The following is a 17,500-nucleotide window of genomic DNA, read 5'->3' as shown; positions in this document are numbered from 1 at the left end:
TCCCTCTCCCTCTCTCTCTCTCTCTCACCAACCCTCTCTCTCTCTCTCTCTCTCTCTCACCAACCCTCCCTCTCTCTCTCACCAACCCTCTCTCTCCCTCTCTCTCTCTCACCAACCCTCTCTCTCCCTCTCTCTCTCTCTCACCAACCCTCTCTCTCCCTCTCCCTCTCTCTCTCTCACCAACCCTCTCACCAACTAGCGTTTCTGATTGGACAGGTAGTCCCTACACCTCCTCCATAGATCCCAATCTACTTATTTAACCATCATTCAGTCCAATCACCATCAACAAACCTCGTATTCATCATCATACCAGTGTCTGCATAAAGTCTTCATACAAAAAGAGTCACATGATCCTCCGGCCACTCACCTGTTCAGCGCGGTCGTATCCTGAATCCTGTTTCTCCGTCTTCACCTGCCCTCCTGCTCCCTCCGTCTTCGCCTGCCTCGCCTTCATCCCACTCTCCTCTTTGTCCATCAGATACCTCAGCAGGGCGTTGTCCTTCTTATTGGGACTCAGGGGCTCCTGTTTGGGTGTGAGGTTCCCATCCGTACCGTGTCCCGTCTGTCTGTTACCACACCCACCTTGCTCCCCCAGCTCCCTGCCCGTGGCCTCAGCAGTGAGCTTGGCCAGGTCCACAGGAGAGGTGCTGTTCTGGAGCAGCCTGTGAAGTATCTTGTGTTTATCTTTTAGGGAGGTGGCGTGGCCCCCTGGGGCCCCTGGAGCGTAAGGGCCCCCAGCCCTGACGAGGGGTCCTTGGGGTCCCCTCCTCCATTGGGGGACAAAGGGGTGTCGAGGGGTTGGGACTTGGTGGTGAGAAGCTGGAGGAGTTTGGTGTGGCCCTTGTTGTCACAGCGTTGTCTACGGTTCTGTGCGTCGGGGCCACCGTCGAGACCATCCCTCTCCTCTGTGATGTCAGCGTGGTTACCGTGGGTACCGTTCCCGTCCGTATGTCTCTGGTCATACTGTCCACCCTGACCATGTTCCTGCTCTCCGCCCAAAGAGTCCCCATTTCCCTTACCGCCGCCAAGCTTCGACATCGTGTGAGGGTTGACTCCTGATCCCAACGCCACTCCAGCGGGCGATCCCATCGTCTTCCTGTCAGGTGATCCCAGGGCATGTGTTTGAGGATGCTGGCCCCCTGCGCCGTGAGGGTGTGTGTGCCCACCACTGCCTTGTCTGACCCCGTGACACTCACTCAGAGCCTGCAGTGCCGACAGAGAACTACTGCCGTAGCTGTGGCTGTTAGCATGGCTGTTAGCATGACTGTTAGCATGACTGTTAGCATGGATGTTAGCATGGCTGTTATCATGGCTGTTAGCATGGCTGTTAGCATGACTGTTAGCATGGCTGTTAGCATGACTGTTAGCCGCAGGACCGCTACCTCCTACTGCAACCCCTGTTCCAGACCCACACATCCCCACAGGGGAGGGCGAGTGCAGGCTTGGGGCCACGCGAGGGCTCCCTGCCATCCCTGGACTCGCCCTGTGCCTAGGGGACAACATAGAAATCTGTTGCCCCAGATGGGGCCCTCCGGCTGGGCTAGGGCTGCTTCGAGACGGGCTGCTCATCCTCCAATTAGCCCCTTGCTGGTTAGGGTGGATGGGGAGGTTCATGCCTCCCTGTAACCCTCCGGAGTGGCCCATGGGCTGGGGGGGGCAGCCGTAGTGGTAGTCCTGTATGTGTTCCGACCCTGGCCCCATGGGTTCGAGCCCTGGTTCTCTGGACCCTGGCCCCATGGCTCCGAGCCCTGGTTCTCTGGACCCTGGCCCCATGGGTCCGAGCCCTGGTTCTCTGGACCCTGGCCCCATGGCTCCGAGCCCTGGTTCTCTGGACCCTGGACTTCCATGAGGAGGGGAACAGAATGTGTTGTTGGAGCTGATTGTAGTGTCCTGTCCCTGGGGGCCCAAACCAGAGAGGGTCCCCTGGGTTGGAGGGGTTATGGAAGGGTTGGGGCTGATCCCTGGCCCCTGTCCACCGGGCCCCATGTCTTGACCCGGGCCCAGATCAGACCTGGATTGTTCCCTGATGGGGGAAGATACAGCCATATTTAGAGCAGTAACTACTAACCTACACAAACTGTCAACCTGCTATCTAAACCTGTAGTAATCATGGCTGAATACCGACCGAGCACACAGGGCACATGCCCAGGGGCCCTAAACTCCAGGGGGGGGGCACATTGATGTTGTTAGTCACTCTCACTCAGATATCAAATTAACATGGCATAGGTCTTGTGTAGAATGGCAGGAAATGAGCTTTAAAAAGGGGAACATGTTATCTACGGCCCCACCAAGCGAGACAGTGGGGCCCCACCAACCAAATCTCACGTAGGGCCCAAAAACGTCTAGGGCCGGCCCAGACTAATGGTACAATGCATTTAGTGAAGTAATTTAAAGTAATTTAACTGCACAAAGTAATTTAAAGTAATGTAACTGCACAAACGGATTAATTGCACAAAGCAGTGGACTGTGGGTACGTAAACATACTGCTGCCCCTCATGATGAGTTCAGATTTTCATGTGGCCCCCACCCCCGTCAAAGTCGCCATTTGGGACAAAGGAACATCCTCTATTCAGTGTGTAGTTCAGTCCCCAATTAATGCCCCCCCACACCCCTTGAGACAGACAGGTCCCCACAGAGTGACAGACAGGTCCCCACAGAGTGACAGACAGGTCCCCACAGAGTGACAGACAGGTCCCCACAGAGTGACAGACAGGTCCCCCCACAGAGTGAAAGACAGGTCCCCACAGAGTGACAGACAGGTCCCCACAGAGTGACAGACAGGTCCCCCACAGAGTGAGACAGGTCCCCACAGAGTGACAGACAGGTCCCCACAGAGTGACAGACAGGTCCCTACAGACTGACAGACAGGTCCCCACAGACTGAGAGACAGGTCCCCACAGAGTGACAGACAGGTCCCCACAGAGTGACAGACAGGTCCCCACAGAGTGACAGACAGGTCCCTACAGACTGACAGACAGGTCCCCACAGACTGAGAGACAGGTCCCCACAGACTGACAGACAGCTCACCCACAGTACAAGTTGAATATGGATATGAGGCCATTGAGAAGGGCACCAACATGCAAGAACAGGTCACTCAAACACCCCTGAAACCCTAATGTAAACCACTCTAGTTACACCCTGAAACCCTAATGTAAACCACTAGTTACACCCTGAAACCCTAATGTAAACCACTCTAGTTACACCCCTGAAACACGAATGTAAACCACTCTAGTTACACCCTGAAACTATAATGTAAACCACTCTAGTTACACCCTGAAACCCTAATGTAAACCACTAGTTACACCCTGAAACCCTAATGTAAACCACTCTAGTTACACCCTGAAACACAAATGTAAACCACTAGTTACACCCTGAAACCCTAATGTAAACCACTCTAGTTACACCCCTGAAACCCCAATGTAAACCACTCTAGTTACACCCCTGAAACACGAATGTAAACCACTCTAGTTACACCCTGAAACCCTAATGTAAACCACTCTAGTTACACCCTGAAACCCCAATGTAAACCACTCTAGTTACACCCCTGAAACCCCAATGTAAACCACTCTAGTTACACCCCTGAAACACGAATGTAAACCACTAGTTACACCCTGAAACCCTAATGTAAACCACTCTAGTTACACCCCTGAAACCCCAATGTAAACCACTCTAGTTACACCCCTGAAACACGAATGTAAACCACTCTAGTTACACCCCGAAACCCTAATGTAAACCACTCTAGTTACACCCTGAAACCCCAATGTAAACCACTCTAGTTACACCCTGAAACCCTAATGTAAACCACTAGTTACACCCTGAAACCCCAATGTAAACCACTCTAGTTACACCCTGAAACCCCAATGTAAACCACTCTAGTTACACCCTGAAACCCCAATGTAAACCACTCTAGTTACACCCTGAAACCCTAATGTAAACCACTCTAGTTACACCCTGAAACCCTAATGTAAACCACTAGTTACACCCTGAAACCCTAATGTAAACCACTAGTTACACCCTGAAACCCTAATGTAAACCACTCTAGTTACACCCTGAAACCCTAATGTAAACCACTAGTTACACCCTGAAACCCTAATGTAAACCACTCTAGTTACACCCTGAAACCCCAATGTAAACCACTAGTTACACCCCGAAACCCTAATGTAAACCACTAGTTACACCCTGAAACCCCAATGTAAACCACTCTAGTTACACCCTGAAACCCCAATGTAAACCACTCTAGTTACACCCTGAAACCCCAATGTAAACCACTCTAGTTACACCCTGAAACCCTAATGTAAACCACTCTAGTTACACCCTGAAACCCCAATGTAAACCACTCTAGTTACACCCTGAAACCCTAATGTAAACCACTCTAGTTACACCCTGAAACCCTAATGTAAACCACTCTAGTTACACCCTGAAACCCTAATGTAAACCACTAGTTACACCCTGAAACACGAATGTAAACCACTAGTTACACCCTGAAACCCTAATGTAAACCACTAGTTACACCCTGAAACCCTAATGTAAACCACTCTAGTTACACCCCTGAAACACGAATGTAAACCACTCTAGTTACACCCTGAAACCCCAATGTAAACCACTCTAGTTACACCCCTGAAACACGAATGTAAACCACTAGTTACACCCTGAAACCCTAATGTAAACCACTCTAGTTACACCCCTGAAACCCCAATGTAAACCACTCTAGTTACACCCTGAAACCATAATGTAAACCACTCTAGTTACACCCCTGAAACACGAATGTAAACCACTCTAGTTACACCCTGAAACCCCAATGTAAACCACTCTAGTTACACCCTGAAACCCTAATGTAAACCACTCTAGTTACACCCTGAAACCCTAATGTAAACCACTAGTTACACCCTGAAACCCTAATGTAAACCACTCTAGTTACACCCTGAAACCCCAATGTAAACCACTCTAGTTACACCCCTGAAACACGAATGTAAACCACTAGTAAACCACTAGTTACACCCTGAAACCCTAATGTAAACCACTCTAGTTACACCCTGAAACCATAATGTAAACCACTCTAGTTACACCCCTGAAACACGAATGTAAACCACTCTAGTTACACCCTGAAACCCCAATGTAAACCACTCTAGTTACACCCTGAAACCCTAATGTAAACCACTCTAGTTACACCCCTGAAACACGAATGTAAACCACTCTAGTTACACCCTGAAACCCTAATGTAAACCACTAGTTACACCCTGAAACCCTAATGTAAACCACTCTAGTTACACCCCTGAAACACGAATGTAAACCACTCTAGTTACACCCTGAAACCATAATGTAAACCACTCTAGTTACACCCTGAAACCCTAATGTAAACCACTAGTTACACCCTGAAACCCTAATGTAAACCACTCTAGTTACACCCTGAAACCCCAATGTAAACCACTCTAGTTACACCCCTGAAACACGAATGTAAACCACTAGTTACACCCTGAAACCCTAATGTAAACCACTCTAGTTACACCCCTGAAACCCCAATGTAAACCACTCTAGTTACACCCTGAAACCCTGAAACCCCAATGTAAACCACTCTAGTTACACCCCTGAAACCACGAATGTAAACCACTCTAGTTACACCCTGAAACCCCAATGTAAACCACTCTAGTTACACCCTGAAACCCTAATGTAAACCACTCTAGTTACACCCTGAAACACGAATGTAAACCACTCTAGTTACACACCCTGAAACCCCAATGTAAACCAACTCTAGTTACACCCTGAAACCCTAATGTAAACCACTCTAGTTACACCCTGAAACCCTAATGTAAACCACTCTAGTTACACCCCTGAAACCCTAATGTAAACCACTCTAGTTACACCCTGAAACCCTAATGTAAACCACTCTAGTTACACCCTGAAACCCTAATGTAAACCACTCTAGTTACACCCTGAAACCCTAATGTAAACCACTCTAGTTACACCCTGAAACCCCAATGTAAACCACTCTAGTTACACCCCTGAAACACGAATGTAAACCACTAGTTACACCCTGAAACCCTAATGTAAACCACTCTAGTTACACCCCTGAAACCCCAATGTAAACCACTCTAGTTACACCCTGAAACCATAATGTAAACCACTCTAGTTACACCCCTGAAACACGAATGTAAACCACTCTAGTTACACCCTGAAACCCCAATGTAAACCACTCTAGTTACACCCTGAAACCCTAATGTAAACCACTCTAGTTACACCCCTGAAACACGAATGTAAACCACTCTAGTTACACCCTGAAACCCTAATGTAAACCACTAGTTACACCCTGAAACCACTAATGTAAACCACTCTAGTTACACCCTGAAACCCCAATGTAAACCACTCACACCCTGAAACCCTAATGTAAACCACTCTAGTTACACCCTGAAACCCTAATGTAAACCACTCTAGTTACACCCTGAAACCCTAATGTAAACCACTAGTTACACCCTGAAACCCTAATGTAAACCACTAGTTACACCCTGAAACCCTAATGTAAACCACTAGTTACACCCTGAAACCCTAATGTAAACCACTCTAGTTACACCCTGAAACCACTAGTTAATGTAAACCACTCTAGTTACACCCTGAAACACGAATGTAAACCACTCTAGTTACACCCTGAAACCATAATGTAAACCACTCTAGTTACACCCTGAAACCCTAATGTAAACCACTAGTTACACCCTGAAACCCCAATGTAAACCACTCTAGTTACACCCTGAAACCATAATGTAAACCACTCTAGTTACACCCCTGAAACACGAATGTAAACCACTCTAGTTACACCCTGAAACCCCAATGTAAACCACTCTAGTTACACCCTGAAACCCTAATGTAAACCACTCTAGTTACACCCCTGAAACACGAATGTAAACCACTCTAGTTACACCCCCGAAACCCCAATGTAAACCACTCTAGTTACACCCTGAAACCCTAATGTAAACCACTCTAGTTACACCCTGAAACCCTAATGTAAACCACTCTAGTTACACCCTGAAACCCTAATGTAAACCACTCTAGTTACACCCTGAAACCCTAATGTAAACCACTCTAGTTACACCCTGAAACCCCAATGTAAACCACTCTAGTTACACCCTGAAACCCTAATGTAAACCACTCTAGTTACACCCTGAAACCCTAATGTAAACCACTCTAGTTACACCCTGAAACCCTAATGTAAACCACTCTAGTTACACCCTGAAACCCTAATGTAAACCACTCTAGTTACACCCTGAAACCCTAATGTAAACCACTCTAGTTACACCCTGAAACCCTAATGTAAACCACTAGTTACACCCTGAAACCCTAATGTAAACCACTCTAGTTACACCCTGAAACCCTAATGTAAACCACTCTAGTTACACCCTGAAACCTAATGTAAACCACTAGTTACACCCTGAAACCAATGTAAACCACTCTAGTTACACCCTGAAACCCTAATGTAAACCACTCTAGTTACACCCTGAAACCCTAATGTAAACCACTAGTTACACCCTGAAACCCTAATGTAAACCACTCTAGTTACACCCTGAAACCCTAATGTAAACCACTCTAGTTACACCCTGAAACCCTAATGTAAACCACTCTAGTTACACCCTGAAACCCTAATGTAAACCACTGTTAAAAACCAATGTAAACCAGTTACACCCCTGAAACCCTAATGTAAACCACTCTAGTTACACCCTGAAACCCTAATGTAAACCACTCTAGTTACACCCTGAAACCCCCTGAAACCCTATGTAAACCACTCTAGTTACACCCTGAAACCCCAATGTAAACCACTCTAGTTACACCCTGAAACCCTAATGTAAACCACTCTAGTTACACCCTGAAACCCTAATGTAAACCACTCTAGTTACACCCTGAAACCCTAATGTAAACCACTCTAGTTACACCCTGAAACCCTAATGTAAACCACTCTAGTTACACCCTGAAACCCTAATGTAAACCACTCACCCTGAAACCCTAATTAAACCACCCCCTGAAACCCTAATGTAAACCACTCTAGTTACACCCTGAAACCCTAATGTAAACCACTCTAGTTACACCCTGAAACCCTAATGTAAACCACTCTAGTTACACCCTGAAACCCTAATGTAAACCACTCTAGTTACACCCTGAAACCCTAATGTAAACCACTAGTTACACCCTGAAACCCTAATGTAAACCACTCTAGTTACACCCTGAAACCCTAATGTAAACCACTCTAGTTACACCCTGAAACCCTAATGTAAACCACTAGTTACACCCTGAAACCCTAATGTAAACCACTCTAGTTACACCCTGAAACCCTAATGTAAACCACTCTAGTTACACCCTGAAACCCTAATGTAAACCACTAGTTACACCCTGAAACCCTAATGTAAACCACTCTAGTTACACCCTGAAACCCCAATGTAAACCACTCTAGTTACACCCTGAAACCCTAATGTAAACCACTCTAGTTACACCCCTGAAACCCTAATGTAAACCACTAGTTACACCCCTGAAACCCTAATGTAAACCACTCTAGTTACACCCTGAAACCCTAATGTAAACCACTCTAGTTACACCCTGAAACCCTAATGTAAACCACTCTAGTTACACCCTGAAACCCTAATGTAAACCACTCTAGTTACACCCTGAAACCCTAATGTAAACCACTCTAGTTACACCCTGAAACCCTAATGTAAACCACTCTAGTTACACCCCCTGAAACCCTAATGTAAACCACTCTAGTTACACCCTGAAACCCTAATGTAAACCACTAATGTAAACCACTCTAGTTACACCCTGAAACCCTAATGTAAACCACTCTAGTTACACCCTGAAACCCCAATGTAAACCACTCTAGTTACACCCTGAAACCCCAATGTAAACCACTCTAGTTACACCCTGAAACCCTAATGTAAACCACTCTAGTTACACCCTGAAACCCTAATGTAAACCACTAGTTACACCCTGAAACCCTAATGTAAACCACTCTAGTTACACCCTGAAACCCCAATGTAAACCACTCTAGTTACACCCCCCAATGAAACCCTCAATGTAAACCACTAGTTACACCCTGAAACCCTAATGTAAACCACAGTTACACCCTGAAACCCCAATGTAAACCACTCTAGTTACACCCTGAAACCCCAATGTAAACCACTCTAGTTACACCCTGAAACCCTAATGTAAACCACTCTAGTTACACCCTGAAACCCTAATGTAAACCACTCTAGTTACACCCTGAAACCCCAATGTTAAAAACCAATGTAAACCACTCTAGTTACACCCTGAAACCCCAATGTAAACCACTCTAGTTACACCCTGAAACCCCAATGTAAACCACTCTAGTTACACCCTGAAACCCTAATGTAAACCACTCTAGTTACACCCTGAAACCCCAATGTAAACCACTCTAGTTACACCCTGAAACCCTAATGTAAACCACTCTAGTTACACCCTGAAACCCCAATGTAAACCACTCTAGTTACACCCTGAAACCCCAATGTAAACCACTCACCCTGAAACCCCAATAAACCACCCCCTGAAACCCCAATGTAAACCACTCTAGTTACACCCTGAAACCCCAATGTAAACCACTCTAGTTACACCCTGAAACCCCAATGTAAACCACTCTAGTTACACCCTGAAACCCCCAATTACACCCTGAAACCCCAATGTAAACCACTCTAGTTACACCCTGAAACCCCAATGTAAACCACTCTAGTTACACCCTTAAACCCTAATGTAAACCACTCTAGTTACACCCTGAAACCCCAATGTAAACCACTCTAGTTACACCCTGAAACCCCAATGTAAACCACTAGTTACACCCTGAAACCCCAATGTAAACCACTCTAGTTACACCCTGAAACCCCAATGTAAACCACTCTAGTTACACCCTGAAACCCCAATGTAAACCACTCTAGTTACACCCTGAAACCCCAATGTAAACCACTAGTTACACCCCGAAACCCTCGTGTAAACCACGCTCTGGGTTAGGGGTCAAGGGTCAGGGTTCGTACCTCTGTAGCTGGTGTAGAGACATGTAGAGCTGGGGTTAGGGGTCAGGGGTCAGGGAACGTACCTCTGTAGCAGGTGTAGAGACATGTAGAGCTGGGGTTAGGGGTCAGGGGTCAGGGAACGTACCTCTGTAGCAGGTGTAGAGACATGTAGAGCTGAGGTTCGTTGGTGGCAGGGGAGCGGACCAGCTTGCTCTTGGTGTGAGCCGACACGATGGTCCCGTCTGACAGAGAGAACCTGTAGATGGGGCTGAATGCCTGGCCGTGATGCAACACTGGAAAGAGACACACACGGGGAAGGACCTACTGTGTTAAAAAGGAAATCTGGGATTCAAACGACAACAAAGCAGTCACCCCATCACATGTTTTGGTTAACAGCTGAGTGACGATGCTGGAGAAATGTAACCACTCAAATTCATGGACGGAGCTTTGTATTCAAGGACTAAAATGATGTGTTGTGATTGTCTAAGATGATATAGGCCTCCTCAGGTAGTCTAAGATGATATAGGCCTCGTCTGGTAGTCTAAGATGATACAGGCTTCGTCTGGTAGTCTAAGATGATACAGGCCTCGTCTGGTAGTCTAAGACGATACAAGCCTCGTCTTGTAGTCTAAGATGATATACAGGCCTCCTCAGGTAGTCTAAGATGATATAGGCCTCGTCTGGTAGTCTAAGATGATATAGGCCTCGTCTTGTAGTCTAAGATGATATAGGCCTCGTCAGGTAGTCTAAGATGATATAGGCCTCGTCTTGTAGTCTAAGATGATATAGGCCTCGTCAGGTAGTCTAAGATGATATAGGCCTCGTCTTGTAGTCTAAGATGATATAGGCCTCGTCTTGTAGTCTAAGATGATATAGGCCTCGAGTGATACAGGCCTCGTCTGGTAGTCTAAGATGATATAAGCCTTGTCTTATAGTCTAAGATGATACAGGCCTCGTCTTGTAGTCTAAGATGATATAGGCCTCGTCAGGTAGTCTAAGATGATATAGGCCTCGTCAGGTAGTCAAAGACGATATAGGCCTCGTCTGGTAGTCTAAGATGATATTGGCCTCGTTAGGTAGTCTAAGATGATATAGGCCTCATCTGGTAGTCTAAGACGATATTGGCCTCGTCAGGTAGTCTAAGATGATATAGGCTTCTTCTGGTAGTCTAAGATGAAATAGGCCTCGTCTGGTAGTCTAAGATGAGATAGGCCTCGTCTGGTAGTCTAAGATGATATAGGCCTCGTCTTGTAGTCTAAGATGATATAGGCTTCTTCTGGTAGTCTAAGATGATATAGGCCTCGTCTGGTAGTCTAAGATGATATAGGCCTCGTCTGGTAGTCTAAGATGATATAGGCCTCGTCTTGTAGTCTAAGATGATATAGGCCTCGTCAGGTAGTCTAAGATGATATAGGCCTCGTCAGGTAGTCTAAGGTGATATAGGCCTCGTCTGGTAGTCTAAGATGATATAGGCCTCGTCTGGTAGTCTAAGATGATATAGGCTTCTTCTGGTAGTCTAAGATGATATAGGCCTCGTCAGGTAGACTAAGATGATATAGGCCTCGTCTGGTAGTCTAAGATGATATAGGCCTCGTCTGGTAGTCTAAGACGATATAGGCCTCGTCAGGTAGTCTAAGATGATATAGACCTCGTCTGGTAGTCTCACCCTCTTGTTGGTGTCTCTTGGCGAAGGACATCTCTCCGTCGTTCTGTAGGTGAAACCTCTGGATACTTGTCCTCACCAGGTCTTCCCAGCCAGGCTTCATAGAGGCTCTCAGAAGACTGGTGTCTAGTGACGTGATCTTACCTAGGGACACAGCGGAGATAGAGAGAGAGAGAGTCAGGCTACTGATCACAAATGCTCACACGCATGATTCCTCCACTGGTTCCTCTACTGGCCACCCCTCATAGCCTGGTTCCTCTACTGGCCACCCCTCATAGCCTGATTCCTCTACTGGCCACCCCTCATAGCCTGGTTCCTCTACTGGCCACCCCTCATAGCCTGGTTCCTATACTGGCCACCCCTCATAGCCTGATTCCTCTACTGGCCACCCCTCATAGCCTGGTTCCTCTACTGGCCACCCCTCATAGCCTGATTCCTCTACTGGCCACCCCTCATAGCCTGGTTCCTCTACTGGCCACCCCTCATAGCCTGGTTCCTCTACTGGCCACCCCTCATAGCCTGATTCCTCTACTGGCCACCCCTCATAGCCTGGTTCCTCTACTGGCCACCCTCATAGCCTGGTTCCTCTACTGGCCACCCCTCATAGCCTGGTTCCTCTACTGGCCACCCCTCATAGCCTGGTTCCTCTACTGGCCACCCCACATAGCCTGGTTCCTCTCTACCCGGCACAGCCAGAAGAGGACTGGCCACCCCTCATAGCCTGGTTCCTCTACTGGCCACCCCTCATAGCCTGGTTCCTCTCCACCCGGCACAGCCAGAAGAGGACTGGCCACCCCTCATAGCCTGGTTCCTCTCTACCCAGCACAGCCAGAAGAGGACTGGCCACCCCACATAGCCTGGTTCCTCTCTAGGTTTATAATCTCCACCCGGCACAGCCAGAAGAGGACTGGCCACCCCTCATAGCCTGGTTCCTCTCTAGGTTTATAATCTCCACCCGGCACAGCCAGAAGAGGACTGGCCACCCCACATAGCCTGGTTCCTCTCGGTTTATAATCTCCACCCGGCACAGCCAGAAGAGGACTGGCCACCCCACATAGCCTGGTTCCTCTCTAGGTTTATAATCTCCACCCGGCACAGCCAGAAGGGGACTGGCCACCCCACATAGCCTGGTTCCTCTCTAGGTTTATAATCTCCACCCGGCACAGCCAGAAGAGGACTGGCCACCCCACATAGCCTGGTTCCTCTCTAGGTTTCTAATCTCCACCCGGCACAGCCAGAAGAGGACTGGCCACCCCTCATAGCCTGGTTCCTCTCTAGGTTTATAATCTCCACCCGGCACAGCCAGAAGAGGACTGGCCACCCCACATAGCCTGGTTCCTCTCTACCCGGCACAGCCAGAAGAGGACTGGCCACCCCACATAGCCTGGTTCCTCTCTAGGTTTCTAATCTCCACCCGGCACAGCCAGAAGAGGACTGGCCACCCCTCATAGCCTGGTTCCTCTCTAGGTTTATAATCTCCACCCGGCACAGCCAGAAGAGGACTGGCCACCCCACATAGCCTGGTTCCTCTTTACCCGGTACAGCCAGAAGAGGACTGGCCACCCCACATAGCCTGGTTCCTCTCTAGGTTTCTAATTTCTCCACCCGGCACAGCCAGAAGAGGACTGGCCACCCCTCATAGCCTGGTTCCTCTCTAGGTTTATAATCTCCACCCGGCACAGCCAGAAGAGGACTGGCCACCCCACATAGCCTGGTTCCTCTCTACCCGGCACAGCCAGAAGAGGACTGGCCACCCCACATAGCCTGGTTCCTCTCTAGGTTTCTAATCTCCACCCGGCACAGCCAGAAGAGGACTGGCCACCCCTCATAGCCTGGTTCCTCTCTAGGTTTATAATCTCCACCCGGCACAGCCAGAAGAGGACTGGCCACCCCACATAGCCTGGTTCCTCTCTACCCGGCACAGCCAGAAGAGGACTGGCCACCCCACATAGCCTGGTTCCTCTCTAGGTTTCTAATCTCCACCCGGCACAGCCAGAAGAGGACTGGCCACCCCTCATAGCCTGGTTCCTCTCTTGGTTTATAATCTCCACCCGGCACAGCCAGAAGAGGACTGGCCACCCCACATAGCCTGGTTCCTCTCTACCCGGCACAGCCAGAAGAGGACTGGCCACCCCACATAGCCTGGTTCCTCTCTAGGTTTCTAATCTCCACCCGGCACAGCCAGAAGAGGACTGGCCACCCCTCATAGCCTGGTTCCTCACTAGGTTTCTTCCTAGGTTTTGGCCTTTCTAGGGAGTTTTTCCTAGCCACTGTGCTTCTACACCTGCATTGCTTGCTGTTTGGGGTTTTAAGCTGGGTTTCTGTACAGCACTTTGAGATATCAGCTGATGTACGAAGGGCTTTATAAATACATTTGATTTGATTTGATACTCTCTGTCCAGTGTACATGGAGGCTGAAACAAAGCGGTCAGGTAGACTGCAGGTAGACTGCAGGTAGACTGCAGGTAGACTGCAGGGTGAGTGACAGACTAAAGACGCAGGTACAGTGCCAGAACAGCAGTACACCAGGGTCACGGGTTGGGTATTGACCAGGCTTTGGGACAGCAGTACACCAGGGTCACGGGTTGGGTATTGACCAGGCTTTGGGCCAGCATTACACCAGGGTCACGGGTTGGGTATTGACCAGGCTTTGGGACAGCAGTACACCAGGGTCACGGGTTGGGTATTGACCAGGCTTTGGGCCAGTAGTACACCCGGTCACGGGTTGGGTATTGACCAGGCTTTGGGCCAGCAGTAAACCCGGGTCACGGGTTGGGTATTGACCAGGCTTTGGGCCAGCAGTACACCAGGTTGAGTATTGACCAGGCTTTGGGCCAGCAGTACACCAGGTTGAGTATTGACCAGGCTTTGGGCCAGCAGTACACCAGGTTGGGTATTGACCAGGCTTTGGGCCAGCACTACAACCGGGTCAATGGTTGAGTATTGACCAGGCTTTGGGACAGCAGTACACCAGGGTCACGGGTTGGGTATTGACCAGGCTTTGGGCCAGCAGTACACCAGGGTCACGGGTTGGGTATTGACCAGGCTTTGGGACAGCAGTACATCAGGGTCACGGGTTGGGTATTGACCAGGCTTCGGGCTGGCACTCAGACCACTCTCTCTCTCTACCATCTCTCTTCACAGTGACACCTTGAGAAAAGTTCCTTTGTCACTGGAAACCTCATTTAAAGACTAATGTAATTGGTTATAATCTGTCTGGTCGTACCAGTCTGGCTGTGTGATTGGTTATAATCTGTCTGGTCGTACCAGTCTGGCTGTGTAATTGGTTATAATCTGTCTGGTCGTACCAGTCTGGCTGTGTGATTGGTTAGGATATTGCTGGTCATTTATAGATTGTTTTCCGATTGGTTAAAACCTCTTGCCTCTACCTGGGACGCAGACGTCCCATTTATGCGTCTGGAAATGCAAATGCGCTACGCCAAATGCTAATAGCACTCGTTAAAACTCAAACGTTCATCAAAACACACATGCAGGGCATTGAATTAAAGCTACACTCGTTGTGAATCTAGCCAACAAGTCAGATTATTAAAATGCTTTTTGGCGAAAGCATGAGAAGCATGAGAAGCTATTATCTGATAGCATGCAACACCCCGAAATACCTGAAGGCGACGTAAACAAAAGAATTAGCGTAGCCGGCGCTACACAAATAGCAGAAATAAAATATAAAACTTTCATTACCTTTGACGAGCTTCTTTGTTGGCACTCCTATATGTCCCATAAACATCACTATTGGGTCTTTTTTTCGATTAAATCGGTCCATATATACCCAAAATATCCATCTATGGAAACTGTGTGATTCAGAAAAAAACACCGTTTCGAAGCGCTACGTCATTTTTTAAAATTAAAAAAGTCGACGATAAACACTTCGAAATACAAAACACTTCGAAATACTTTTGTAATCCAACTTTAGGTATTAGTAAACGTTAATAATCTATCAAATTGATCACGAGGCGATGTGTATTCAATAGCTCCACTCTTTCAAATCATCTTCCGAAAACTCACTTCCATAACGTCCTGTCGGAGACCGGATGGAAAGTGGTCTCTCTAACTCGTTTGCCCAAGGAACAACTCCCAGGCAATTGACAAGAGTGGTGACATCGTGTGGAAGCTGTAGGACTTGCAATCTCCGCCCCATTTAATTTCGTGCCCCTTGAACAATACATGCAAGTGGCGCATGGATATTTTTTTCAGTTTTCAGTGATCAGTTTTTCTTGCGCTTTTCGATGAAACAGACGCTCTGTTATAGTCACAGCGGTGATTTAACCAGTTTTAGAAACGTGAGAGTGTTTTCTATCCACACATACTAATCATATGCATATACTATATTCCTGGCATGAGTAGCAGGACGCCGAAATGTTGCGCGATTTTTAACAGAATGTTCGAAAAAGTAGGGGGTAGGATCAACAGGTTTTAAGATCCGTCTGGTGGACAGCATTGGTCATTATTCAGGCCGTGTGATTGGTTATTGGCAGCCTGGTGGTATGATCCTCGCCGTGTGATTGTTTATGCCAGGTCAGGTGGTAGGATTTCAGTGCTGTGATTGGTTACCTTGCAGGTCCTGGCGGGTGGTGAAGCTCTCGTGCGCGGAAGAATTGGCCCCGCCTTCATGGGCATCCTGCGAGCCACACAAATCAGACATGACTGGAAGTCTAGAAGGAGAGGGAGAGGGAGAGAGAGAGAGGTGGGAGGGAGCAAGAGAGAGAGGGGAGGGAGGGAGAGGGAGAAAGAGGGAGAGAGAGGTGGGAGGGATAGAGAAAGGGGGGAGGGGAAGAGAGGAGAGAAGGGAGAGAGGTGGAGAGAGAAAGACAGGAGGGAGAGAGAAATTGAAACACGGTTTATTTCCAGTATGTGTTGTTATTTATCTAGTAGTTATTAATGATTGTGGGGCGCAGGGCTGTGCTCCTTCACTACAGAGGGAACAGGGTGACATGATGACAGTATAACAGGATGTAACAGGGGACATGATGACAGTATAACAGGATGTAACAGGGGACATGATGACAGTATAACAGGATGTAACAGGGGACATGATGACAGTATAACAGGGTGTAACAGGGGACATGATGACAGTCTAACAGGATGTAACAAGGGACATGATGACAGTATAACAGGATGTAACAGGGGACAGTCACCTTACTGTCCCCCTCCTACTCCCCCAGTCACCTTCCTGTCCAATCCTACTCCCCAGTCACCTTCCTGCCCCCTCCTACTATCCCAGTCACCTTCCTATCCCCCTCCTACTCCCCCAGTCACCTTCCTGCCCCCTCCTACTCCCCCAGTCACCTTCCTGTCCCCCTCCTCCTCCCCCAGTCACCTTCCTGCCCCCTCCTCCTCCCCCAGTCCCCCTCCTCTCCCAGTCACCTTCCTGCACCCCTCCTACTCCCCCAGTCACCTTCCTGTCCCCCTCCTACTCCCCCAGTCACCTTCCTGTCCCCTCCTACTCCCCAGTCACCTTCCTGTCCCCCTCCTACTCCCCCAGTCACCTTCCTGTCCCCCTCCTACTCCCCCCAGTCCCCCTCCTACTCCCCCAGTCACCTTCCTGTCCCCCTCCTACTCCCCCAGTCACCTTCCTGTCCCCCTCCTACTCCTCCAGTCACCTTCCTGTCCCCCAGTCACCTTCCTGTCCCACCTCCTCCCCCAGTCACCTTCCTGTCCCCCTCCTACTCCCCCAGTCACCTTCCTGTCCCCCTCCTACTCCTCCAGTCACCTTCCTGTCCCCCTCCTACTCCCCCAGTCACCATCCTGTCCCCCTCCTACTCTCCCAGTCATCTTCCTGTCCCCCAGTCACCTTCCTGTCCCCCTCCTACTCCTCCAGTCACCT

The 17,500-nt window shown here is 48.6% G+C and overlaps 1 protein-coding gene across 1 annotated transcript in view; it reads right to left on the bottom strand.

Moving 5' to 3' along the window:
* Positions 1 to 17,500, bottom strand: part of LOC112239876 (nuclear receptor coactivator 2-like) — a 231,202-nt gene that overhangs the window by 75,162 nt on the left and 138,540 nt on the right. The window contains 6 exon segments of the mRNA XM_042298708.1: positions 368 to 738; positions 741 to 2,023; positions 10,141 to 10,288; positions 11,662 to 11,802; positions 16,228 to 16,263; positions 16,266 to 16,328. Coding sequence (XP_042154642.1) covers positions 368 to 738; positions 741 to 2,023; positions 10,141 to 10,288; positions 11,662 to 11,802; positions 16,228 to 16,263; positions 16,266 to 16,328 — 2,042 coding nt within the window.

Source organism: Oncorhynchus tshawytscha, linkage group LG16 (assembly GCF_018296145.1).
Source record: "Oncorhynchus tshawytscha isolate Ot180627B linkage group LG16, Otsh_v2.0, whole genome shotgun sequence".
Taxonomy (NCBI): Eukaryota; Metazoa; Chordata; class Actinopteri; order Salmoniformes; family Salmonidae; genus Oncorhynchus; species Oncorhynchus tshawytscha.
The sequence above is the reverse complement of the archived record's forward strand: the minus strand, read 5'-3'. Positions and strand labels throughout refer to the sequence as shown.